Below are 12205 nucleotides of genomic sequence, written 5' to 3' on the forward strand. Positions count from 1 at the left end.
TCACATTAAAAAGAGTGTACCATGCTTGATGATATATATATATATATATATATATATATATATATATATATATATATATATATAGAGAGAGAGAGAGAGAGAGAATCATATTCTCTTGTCTATTGGAGATATTTTCCAGGATCCTTAGTGGATGCCTGCAACCACACATAAAGTCCCATATACTCTGTTTTTTTACATATATATATATATATATATATATATATATATATGCTGCAATACAGTATAATTTATTCACTAGATATAGAGAATAACGCCAATAATTGCACAACTATAGCAATATACTAAAGAATGTTGTATGAAACTGCTCTCTCTTTTTACCACAATATGGAATTTTCTATTGACATTTCTATACCGCAGTTGACCTCAAGGAACTAACACTACAGAACAGTGTTTACCAACCTGTGGGTGTGACCCCTTTAGGGGTTGCATATCAGATATCCCGCAGATTAGATATTTACGTTACCATTCATAACAGTACTTCATTACAGTTATGAAGCAGTGATGAAATAATTTAATTTGTAAGTTTCCTATTGCACATAAATTGTCTCTATTGCACATAAATCATCTCTTTACAGATTTACCAACCATCTGTATTTCTATTCTCGATGATTAGCCATCGCATCTCTTAGCTGGCTTTCTGATACGGTTCTCAGCCTCTTTTATTGATAGATTGGGCTTAGTAAGGAAGAAAGGGCCTTGTCATTTGTATAGTGAGTTATTTTGGGCATCTTTCATCTTGCTTCTAAACAGACTTACGATCTGAAGCTTTACATTTTTATGTAATTAAATTGATCAGTGTTGCCTTTTATAGGCTTAGTTTGGTCTCTTGCCATGATTGTACTATGTTTATTCGGGCGTTCTTCTAGAATATTTATTGTCTTGTTAGGATTGAAAGATTCACACACTTTGAGGGGTCAAGTAGACAAACAACCTAAAAGGTAAAAATCTATAAAGTACTTCAGTATAACCTTTGATTGTAAAAAGTAATATATTACATATACTATAATATGTATATAGTGATATGTATAACCATTTAAAGTAGACTTGTGCACATGTATATGTACTATATACATATTATATAACCTAAAGATAGATGGCTGATAACTGGTAAAATTCACTAAAAGACCACTTCCCCTTACCTTAGTGACCAGTAACAGTATCAACTGTGACCACTTTATAATGTATTTTAAGAGATACTATGGTTGTTTATGAGAAAGAATGTTTTGGGGATCAGTGGCTAAGAGCACTAGATCTTTTTCAGAGAAGACATGTGTTTACCAATCCTCACGCAGAGGCTTAACAACCACAGTCCTGGGAGATTGAATGCCCTCTTCTGGATTCTGCAGACATTAGACATGTATGTGCTTGCATAGACATGTATGCAGGCAAAACACCAACACGCATAAAAAAAGAGCAAGTAAATTTTTAAAAATGCAAGACTGTTTTTAATGGTATGGTTCAAAGATGTGTTTCTAGCAAGGCAGTGTACTTAAAAAAAAGTCTTACTTTATATGTACCTCAAAGGTCTTCCCTTCTGCTCTTCCCGTCTCTCCTTACCCTGCTCCTTGGTTTTTAAATCACCTCAGCGGTGTCTGTGAGTGTCTCATTTGCTGTTTGAAGATGTTGTGTATGGCTCTTCTTCTGCTTTTGCTGACAGCATTTAAGGATTTGTATAATAAACCTGTAGAACTGTTGACACGTCTCTGGGAAGGCAGTTACTTGTGTTTAGATAATTCGATAATAATTTCAAAAGCATCTATTATTTCAGGTTGTGAGTGAAGTCTTTTAAATAATTAAAGTGATTTATTAGATATTCAATACACTGTGTAAAGGAGAAGACAGTATGAAAGGTTTGTGCTGTGTGTTGAAGGTTTACAGGAGAAATATTCTTAGGACTCCATATTCTTCTGCCGCCCAGGTTCACTTTGATGGCTGGAGCAGTTGCTATGACTACTGGATTGACGCAGACTCTCCGGATATTCACCCTGTAGGCTGGTGTTCCAAGACCGGACACCCTCTTCAGGCTCCGCTAAGTAAGATGCACTTAAATAACATAATCCATGTTTTCATTTCTTAAATAATGTGCTTAATTTTTGTCTCCTCTACTTCTTTCTATTTTTCTGATTTCTCCCCTTTTAATCGCCACGAGCAACACACACACACACACACACACACACACACACACACACTCATTGCTTAAAGAAGGATGGTGTGAGCTTTATTTGCAAGTAAATATGACCTTTTGAAATTAGTACTAATTTCTAGAGGATACTTTGTGAGACAATTGAAATTTCAGTATGAAATTTAATAGTAACCTGGTACTGTTTTGAAAATGTTATCACCTACAGAAATTGAAAAAAAAAATGTCTAAAGGCAGCCACCCTCTGCCTTATGATTTATTTTGCGTGTGAATCTCTAATGTCTTCAATAAAGATTTCAGTTCAGTAAAAAAAAAGCATATGGGGTCGGGTGCATGGAGAATATACCATGATCTCAATTTTAAAGAATATGTATAATGCGAAAAATATGGGAAATACAGTATACTGTAGTCAGCTGTCCTTTTTTAAAAAATAGTGTTTTTTCATTATGCAGTGAGTAACTTCATGTGAGTTATATGCAGACTGAGGGCACATTGAACACAAGTGTATATTTCTAATTGCAGAATGTCTAAAATAAAACTGCTGGGAGAAGGTATTAGTTAAATAAACTATGACGCATAGTTTTATAGATAACATAGTCATAAAGAATATCAATATTGTGAAACACGAAAGAGAAGTGCAAAAGAAATGTATTTGTGCTGCACCTTTTATGATGCCAAATGCAAATCCTAGATTTCATATAGTCATGCATGGAAATGTGGGAGCCATATGTGGGAGGGCATTCACCTGAGCACGTGAGTGAGGAGGAGGCGGATGGTCAGAAACAAGGAAGAGCTGCTGAGATTTGTAATGGTTTTGTCCCTTCCAGCCAGACCACGTAGCTGTCTCAGACAGTTCCAGCAAGATGCTTGCACTCTGTATTTGACAGTCTAGTGTTTGTGTTTGAGTATCCTTGTACAATTTGTTATTTGGTAACAGTTCTTTAAAATTTTCCTATTAAGTCAGATTTAAATACCTCTGTTGTCTGACATCTTAAAAGAAGGTTATTTCAAAGTTTACAATTTCAGTCTTATAGAAAACTAACCTTTGTGACAAGGTGAACCATGGGGAAATCTTAGAAAAACAGAGATGCCTAAAACACTTTAATTGTTTTAGAAGAACTACTTGTTTTTCTATAGGTGTACGTTGTTTCAAATATGGAATTTTTTTTGGTTGTTTTTTTTTTCTACCATGTTCTCATTCAACACATTTAAATCTTTAGCTTTCTGCTCCTTTGTCATACTTTCTTTTTTAATGTTTCTTCTTATTACGTTTGTTGCAGGCCCTGCAGAATTAATGGAACCGTCAGAAACTGGGGGCTGTCCAACCCTAGGCTGTAGGGGAGTTGGTCATTTTAAAAAATCGAGGTACCTGGGCACTCAGAGGTATGTACTTACCATGGAGAATTTTAGACATGGTCATGTGGAGGGGGCCTGTCGCTGAATGTAGAAAATGCTTTCCTTGTATAAGAAACAGATGTGAACTGATTTTATACCCAGAGCCATAAGAAATATGGTTACCATGGAGACTGTGCAAAAATGAAGGATATATCTAAAGTTAAGTCTTCCTGAAAGAACAGGCATTCACTGTTTAACATAGATTTACTTTAGTTATTTGGGGGGGGGGGGTTCTTTCTGTTTTTGTTATTTGTGTTTTGCAACTTGGTTAGTTATTTGGGGTTTGTCGTTAATAAAATGAGGGCAGACCCTTTTGAAATTACTTAGCCGATTATGATATGATCGATGACTTTACAGTTTGAACAATGAACCTCAGAAAATCATACCATCAAAGGTTAGATTTTAATGGTCAGAAAAATGATTCCCTCCCACCCCAATATTTTTTCTTACTTGTAAATAACTTAAAAAAAAAACCAACAAACTATAATTAAAAATTGATGTTCAGGTGATTTGGGGATCTTCATAGATATTTTAAAAAATATTACTGAAATACTGACAAATTCTCATGATCTAGGGGGATTTTTCAGGGACAAAAGCATTTGCCCATCTGAGTGAGTATTAAAATGGTAGTGTTATCGGTGTGAGTGATGAAACATGCTAATTAGATGACTCATTGAGAAAACTTCCTTATTTCTCTGGTTCATATGGGGTTATGAATGTGGTTCTTAAAGTTTTGAAACGGCAGCTCAGTGAGGTGGTTCAGCAGGCAAATGCTATCCTCAATTTCACCCAGGTTCCACGTGGCAGGAGAGAAGCCGCTCCTGTAATTGGCCCCCTGACCTCCGCACGCATGCAGTGGCACTTGTGTGCCCTCTCTATAACATGGGAAACATTCAGAAACGTCACCACTTACTTTGACGAGTTAGTGAGAATTGTGAAGCTTAGTGTATTTTTTCACTGGGTGCAGTGAACTTTCCTTGTATCTCTGCACCCACCAGTGTTACTAAGCTAGTTTTTGTTTTTGTTTTTGTTTTAGTATATGTGCTGCCGAAGCGAGCACTTTGTTTTTGTTTTAAAAGAGGTTCATTATGTTCCAGAATAAAAACTACACAGAGACGGGATGGTGATTACATTTGCAGACACCATTTTTAAATCCTTTGCGCCGCGTGCGTGGCTGCAAACCAAAGAGAGAGCATTAATTTAAGCTCTACTGGAGACATCTTAGGAGCCATTAGCTGTGTCTCATGAAGGCAGCTGGATCGCTTTTCAGTAATGACATCAGGCTGAGTACAGGGTGCGTGCGGCCCCCAAGTGTGTAAATTCCCGTCCTGATTTCAGAAATCTTTTTGTTCAGTAGCTTCTTTTGAAGAACAGTTTTTCCAGATAGAACATGTAGTATTTTCATGTTAGAGATAGTCCTGCTGCTCAATGGATCAGCCCGTTTTCAGAACACCACTCTGGTACAGGAACCGTTCTTTCCCTCAAACCGTATGAGAAGCGGGAAGCTTGTCGTGTCCACAAAGACAGTGTAGTGTTCTATGTGCGTAATAACTTTTCTCTGGCCACTGGGAGGGGGTCCTTTGCGTCTCATCTTTATCTCTTTTGTCTCACTGCCCCTCCCAGCCCTGCTCCATGAATGTCCCACACATAGGCTCTCAACTACACAGCATCATTTTTAGTATAAGAAGCTACGTCATAATTGAAACGACAATCCTTGGTTCATCTACCATATAGTCCCACAGTGTTCATTAGACTGGAGGCAATGTCCTCAAAGTGTGAAAAAAAAAAATTTAACTACGTGAATACTGAAAGGTTGTTGGGGTACAGTTGGGGTGTGTTAAAGTGTGTTTCGGAAACGTGTCATACAACACTCTGCATAGACTCATTGGTGTGTCCTTAGGTCCAAGTAGCTAAGTGTGGCAGTAAAGCCTAGAGAGACAGCCATGTCCCATCACCTGTCACTCATCATGATGGCTTCCTCCACCCCAGCTGCTCCCACAATTTAGTGGTTGTCTTTGGGGATTCTTGATGGACTGAGTATGACAGGGTCGTGTTGTGTTTGTCATTAGAAGGGATGAATTATGGAAAGACTCGCAGAATAACCTATGCGGAAATGTGCTAAGGAAACATTTAGGATAATTGGGACCGTGCTAGAGAACTGTTCACTCTCTTGAAGGTGTGGGAGAGGTTAGTTTATAACTGAAAAGACAAGGCTTGACCACAAAGCTGTATTGACATTCTTGTGCATGTAGGACATAGCTACTTTGCCTTGTGCAGAGTTGGTGGTCTGGGTCTCTGGACAGACAAAAAGAAAAAAAACTAGGAGAACCAATGGCACCTCCAGAATGTGTGATTTACCCTTCCCAGCCTCAGTACAGGTTTTCTGCACTCCTCCAATGGTCTGTACAGTTTACAGTGCACAGCGCTGCCTCCTTGGCAGGAATGAATCCTTAGCAAGCCCCGCCTGTTTCCATCTCATTCACTCACTTGTAGTCTACCTTACCACACATTCTCTGGAAGGTTCATTTCACTGGCAATTATTTCTGTCCTTGCTGAGAACGCTGTGCTTAGGAAAACATAATGAGAAAATTCTCTTTGGATTAATTTACTGAGAAACGGAATAAATCAAAGCATGCGTTCTTTACATAGATAAGAAAGTTGCTCTTTGGCAAGAATAATTTTATGAGCACATTAGCAAACATCTAGTTTGGCTAGGATTGCTTGTTAGTCTCTCTCAAGATTACAGATTATGGTTGATCTAAGAAACGTAAGCAGCGTATGCACTTAGTAATGTAGTTTGAGGAGGCAACCTTTCATATTAAAATATGATCAGTAAGAGTTGGATGCGTGGTGTGGAATTCTTGTCTCTAGAGATATTCAGTAACCAGAATGCTTAATTCCATCTCTCCGGAAGAAAGCATAAGTGGGAGCAGAACATTAGCATTCTTTTGTTGTCTGGAAAGACCCATGAGGGGTTAAGAGAGCTGAAGTTACACAGACGTAGAATGCTATACATTTACTGCCTTCAGAGGTACATCTTTGATGTATAAAATTAGCTCTTTCGGAAATTAAACACGAGGGATTAGTCCCGCAGTCTCTAAAGAATATTTTCGGGTTCCGTGGAGTGTTTTACAAATTAGTAACTTCGGATGCTTCCCTTCAGCATCCATCCACCTAGCTGTCACATACCATTGAGTGTTGAGTGTTGTTGCTTGGTGTCAACGGGCTTTGGTGGCTGTACAGAATACGGGCTGCACATCCCCCACATTGGTGGATGTTTGTAGTAGTCAGGGAGGCCAAAGCTACATTCGGAAGGACCTGAGCCCTGCCAAAGATGTTTTATGGAGTTTTTTCATGTCACTTGATTTCTGCTGACCTTTCCTTACACAACGGAGCTTGAATACCTCCTTCGTAAGGTAATAATAATGTGCAGGGTGTTCGACCTTCTCCGTGATAGCCACTGTTCAAAGGACTCATATGTATGACCATAGTTAATCCTTACAGCAAGTTTATGAATTGAACAGCACTTAAAGAAGATGAGGGAAGGTTTGAGTGGTTGAATGGCAGAATTCGGGCCAGCCCAGAAGAGCCTTCATGTCTGCTCATCACTGTCAGGCTCCTGGACAGAGAGCAGTCACTGGCTAGAGCCTCTCTAATATGTTCATCAATATTGGGTATGAGAGTAACTATTAGATGCTTAAACTGGATGTGTTGCCTAATTGTTCAAGGAAAGATATTTATAATTAAAAGGGTTTTAGTACGATGGTGAATAGCAGTGGCACCCCGTTTTGCTTACAATTTCAACAGGAAATGCCATCAGAAAAACAGCCTCCTTAAGGCTCTGGGAGCAGTTATCTGTCAAGTGGCTGCAGTGTAATAATTTGCTAATAAAGAGTCCTACGGGATGTATACTGTCCTTTCCTGACAAGACTTTGGATGAATAACTAGAGAGGAGAAGGAGTTAAGGAAGGAGGAAAAGAGTGAGAGAAGGAGTGAGCAGGAGAGATGAACCTTATGGTGGAATGCTAACACTCCCCAAGGAATCACACCATACCAACATTTAGGTGCTAAAAGCTTAGTGCATGAAAAACAAGAAAATTTTAGTGATAAGGCCAATGGGAATCTGCTCTTTCCGTAGAAGTAATAAACTCTGATGAGGTTTCAAAGTTCATGTACAGTTTTAAAAGTTACAAAATTGGAGCCGCACCCCTCCCCCCACATACACACACTCAACAATACACTGTATCTTTTAAGACCTAGTGGCATAACAGAAGAAAAATTGAACAGAACACTCGGTGATTCTGCTGATCTTGCAAATCTTGCAGCTCCTTTGTTCCTTTCAACAACAGTTATCTCAAGTCCTTGAAAGCATGGCTACTTATGAGTTTCCCTGTGATTCATACCCCAAGGGGTAGATAGTGGGAGACAAGATGGGGAAAAACACATCTGTAGCTTGGCTTGCCTTGAAAGGCGTCAGGTAAAGCCTTGGGATCTTGGAACAGTATTCCACCTCTCCCTGCCAATGTCTGTATTTGTAACATAGGTGGAGACGGGAAACGTAGGAGTGCTGTGGTGAAAGGATCAATTCATGTAAAGGACTTGGAACCCTGCCTAGCAGAGAAAGCTGCAACACATAGGGCTCTGTGCAGGGCAAGAGGCTGGCAGCCTCAGCTCTTTGATGGTGCTTTCAAATCAATTTCATTGTCATGGATTAGAAATGAGTAAATTCTTCCATAATTCAGGCTAATATTTACCAATATTATGTAGCAATTTAAACAGAGCTAGTGTTTATGATCAAACTCCACCAAGGACTAAGTCACATTTGAAGCATCATTTTTCTTTGTATCCATCAAGTGAGCACTGTCTTGGAACTGCTGTCAAGGTCGTGTGGGAATGCTAGGAAAGGCATCTTCATTTTCAAATGAAAACTCAGCCTCTGACACTATGCTTGGTCTTCACAAGCATGGCTGAGACAAGAGCACATTGTCAGGCACTCACAGGGACTTCTGGAAGCATTTCTCATTCTGTTGCTGTTGTGGGACTCTGCTAAGTGTTGTCACATCCCCTTTAGTCATCACCTCCCACCTCAGGAGCCAATTGGCCTTCCTCTCCACACTTCAGGTGTGAGGATGAGGCTTGCTCAGGGTTGAAAGACAGGGTTGGTGTCCATCTGTGGCTGACCGCCACCCCATGGCTGTCTGCCTTGGTAGACCAGATTTTCATTAGGGAATTTCTTCAGAAGGCTGGGTTGTTTCTCTTCCAACTGATTGAAGGAGCAAGGGCAATTTATTTTCAAATGAAAAAAAAAAAAAAAAAAGAAGCATTTAGACCACAAGGCTCAGGACCAACATCTTACCTTTCTCTGACCTGTCTTCAAGTTTTCGTTTAGTCAAGAGCAGAAGTGAAGGACTGTTTTCAAGGAGCTTGAGCACAGTTGTCTGCTTTGAAACCATGGACCTAGACCATTCCAGAATTCCCTCTTGGGTTTTCATGATGTGAAGCTGGTGCCGCGTCCTTCAACCTGGATGCCTTCCAAAGTAAATATACACAGTGTAGTTCATTGCTTGTTAAGCCAGGAGCTTAGTGGTGAGTGAAATTGAACTACAAGCACATTCCTGTCTGTCAGAAAAAACCAAAGCATTACCTTTGGCTTTTTCTTGTCCTGCCAAGAAGTTGAAGTACATAAATTCAGTGGAAAATATCCACTCGAGGAACAGTGGAAGGCATCAGAGATGACTGTGATCCGAGGCTGGGAGAGCTCAACGCCTTCGTCAGAGCAGAGACCCAAGAGCTTGGGTGGGGCTGGTTATCTGTAGTTTTTGATGGTTTGAGGGAGACTTGCCAACGACAACAAGTCGTGACATTTGAGTAGGACTTCAGTGGGCATTTGGACCTCCCTGAGCTGAAGCACAGTGATGAAGACAGCGTTGTACCTTCAGGTAGTCACACAGTAGTATAGCGCATTTGTTTCCTCGGCAGACACAGGGTGGCCGAAGGACCAAACACCCACACGATGCTGACTTCTGGGCTTTTCTTTCTCAAAGAGTAGAGGACAGGCAGGTCAGGCTTTGTGTTCGTAGTCCCTGAAACTGAGGAATGTAGTGGACAGGCTAAGGTGCATGGTACATGAATGCTGTCCCCACAACCTCATCCTGTTCAGAAAGTTCCGGGGGATATGTCATTCCGGTTCTGCATCCTGCCCACGTCTGTCTGTCTGTCTGTCTGTCTGTCTGTCTGTTTGTCTGTCTGTCTGTCTGTCTGTCTGCCTTCTAACTAAGCTACCAGTTGCCTCATTCAAAGTCTCTGTTTGTTCCAAATTTACTTACCACTAATCATTCTTATCTCATAAATGTGTGTGCGTGTGCGTGTGTGTGTGTGTGTGTGTGTGTGTGTGCACGTGTGTGTACATGGCTTGTGCATGTATGTATGTATATGGCATCTCTTTTGTCTCAAGTTCTTCAAACAGAACAACCAACAAGCCACTCTGGTTCTGCATATCACAGACTGTTCCTTGGCCTGCAGGGCATCATGGGATGGCAGGAGCTGTTGACAGTTTGTTAACCTTCCCTACATTTCCATCACTGCACTCATGTCAATCCCTGTCACTTCTCTAAATTAGCGATTTCCCAAAGGCCTCAAACTGAACTCAAGATAAAGCTTTGAACTACTGCCTCGTGCTTCCACCCCTCCCCGTCTCTCCTCTTCCCAGACTTCTCAACTTCTAGCCATGCCAGGCTCACTCTCCCGTTTGTTGCACTGCTTCCTCCTAAGTGGGGAAGTAGATGTGGACAACTTTGTCTCCTAGGGAAGCCCTTCCTCACTGCCCATAAAGCATCCTCATGCGCTGTCTTATGCCATACTCTTTCTTTATCGAAGCCTTTCCAGTGCAAAGTTACATCCACATATTTGTGTGATTAGGCATTGCCTGTCTTCCCCTTGAATGTCACTCACTGAGTTCCAAGTTTTTACTTCCTCTCGTTGTTTCCAGAGCCTACAAAGGTAGCTAGCACGATAGATACTGAATTGATGGACACTCGCTGATGAGGAGGAAACTGAACACTGAAGTCACTTGGCCATGTTAAGCCCTAGTGTGTTATGTGAAGTGTCTTTTTATAGTTATTGTGAAGATTAAAGCAGTGCTTATAAGTGGAGCACAGTGCTTAATATATTGCACACACTTCATCAAGATTTCTTTTGACCGTGTTCTGAGTTTTTGTTGTGGTTGGATTGACATGACATAAATTCATGTTAGTATGTGATTGTGTGTTATCAGTTTTGCTTAAGGGACAAGTGTGGAGAATCACATACTTACTGAAGTTTACATTTTGCTTACAGCATATCTGTGATGAATTTTGTGTCACTCTTAGAGTTAGCAGGGAGCATTTCAAACTCTTCTTTCCCCCAGGAGAAATGTCTCAGCTTTTCTGGCATATGCATCTTCTATAGATGCTCTGTTCCCCTGGGTAATTATTAATAATTTTATTATCATAGGAACTGAGGAAAAGAAAATAGAAGATATCAATATAATGTACCTAATGTCTAAACCATTTCCAGACTTAAGGCCTCTCACAGCAAAGGGACAAGATAGGAAGTCAACAGGAGAGCTTGATATATATTGGAAACCTGGTGCCCAGATGCCTGAAAGACCGAAATGCAAAGGCCCAGGCCAAGCATCTGCTAGCTAATGCCAAGTTAACCCTTAGCGACCTCAGTTTCCTCTGCCTAGGTCACAGGAGAGTTTAACCCTGAGAGTTTAACCTCCAAGTGCAGATAGAAAAGGTTGGCCCATGGCCCCTTTCACATCAGGGTTGGAGTTTGTTCTAAAGCATTTGTGTGTCCTTTAGCACTGCTGTAACCGTAGTCCCGGGGTACACGTGTTCCACAGGGACATTGAAAGTGGTATAGGGAAATTAAGTGGCTATAAATCTCCCAAGAGTGGATATTTCTTGCGGCTGATTATTCCCAGAGATATGCATAGGCCTTGCCCTTAAAGAGCACAGAAGAATCCTCTCACTGTCCCTCATCTCAAAGCTTGCAGCAGATTCCTTAAATCAAGTGCAGATATCAGATTGAACTTAAATTATCTGGAAAGATAGAGCTTATTGCTGTATCTTTAGCCTTGCATTTGTGCACATACTTGGTTCAACTTGGGACTCTTACATTCACTAGCACACAATTCTAATTGATTAATTATGATCTAATCAAAGTGCACTTTTCTCTCCTTTTAATCTGTTAGTGGTGCCAACTGTCCCTATTCAGAAATCAACTTGAGTAAAGACCGCATCTTCCCCGACCGTCTAAGTGGTGAGATAACCCCATCCAGTTTCTCATTCCCAAGAAGTAAAAGGACAGACACCAATGAAAGTTCATCATCCCCGGAAACCAGGTAATAAAATGATGGTCCTTATGTTGCTCAGAAACACCCTCATTGACGAAGTTGTTGTCTTGTACGCTTTACATTTGGTAGCAATATTTTCCTGTGATAGAAATGTACCTGATTTAGCCAGGGTTGGTGATATGCTCCCAGAATCCTAGCACTTGGGAGATAGAGACAGGAGATCAGGAGGTTACCTATATAGTGTAAGGCCAACCTGATCTACATGAGATCCTGCCTCAACATAGAGACCCATACTTGGACAAGCCCTTTCA

At 40.5% G+C, this 12205-nt stretch overlaps 2 protein-coding genes across 16 annotated transcripts in view; both read left to right on the top strand.

Annotated features, from left to right (window-relative positions):
• The window catches only part of Rbs10l2 (ribosomal protein S10 like 2), a 159912-nt gene that overhangs the window by 111793 nt on the left and 35914 nt on the right, over positions 1-12205 (top strand). The gene's annotated exons all lie outside the window — the stretch shown is intronic.
• L3mbtl3 (L3MBTL histone methyl-lysine binding protein 3) overlaps positions 1-12205 on the top strand; it is a 100931-nt gene that overhangs the window by 71716 nt on the left and 17010 nt on the right. For all 15 annotated transcript variants that reach the window (XM_063276392.1, XM_006227696.5, XM_063276409.1 and 12 more), the window contains 3 exons: positions 1940-2054; positions 3442-3544; positions 11793-11942. In XM_063276392.1, the coding sequence (XP_063132462.1) occupies positions 1940-2054; positions 3442-3544; positions 11793-11942 (368 nt within the window). The remainder of the gene's footprint in view (positions 1-1939; positions 2055-3441; positions 3545-11792; positions 11943-12205) is intronic.

This window comes from Rattus norvegicus, chromosome 1 (genome assembly GCF_036323735.1).
Source record: "Rattus norvegicus strain BN/NHsdMcwi chromosome 1, GRCr8, whole genome shotgun sequence".
NCBI classification, from domain to species: domain Eukaryota; kingdom Metazoa; phylum Chordata; class Mammalia; order Rodentia; family Muridae; genus Rattus; species Rattus norvegicus.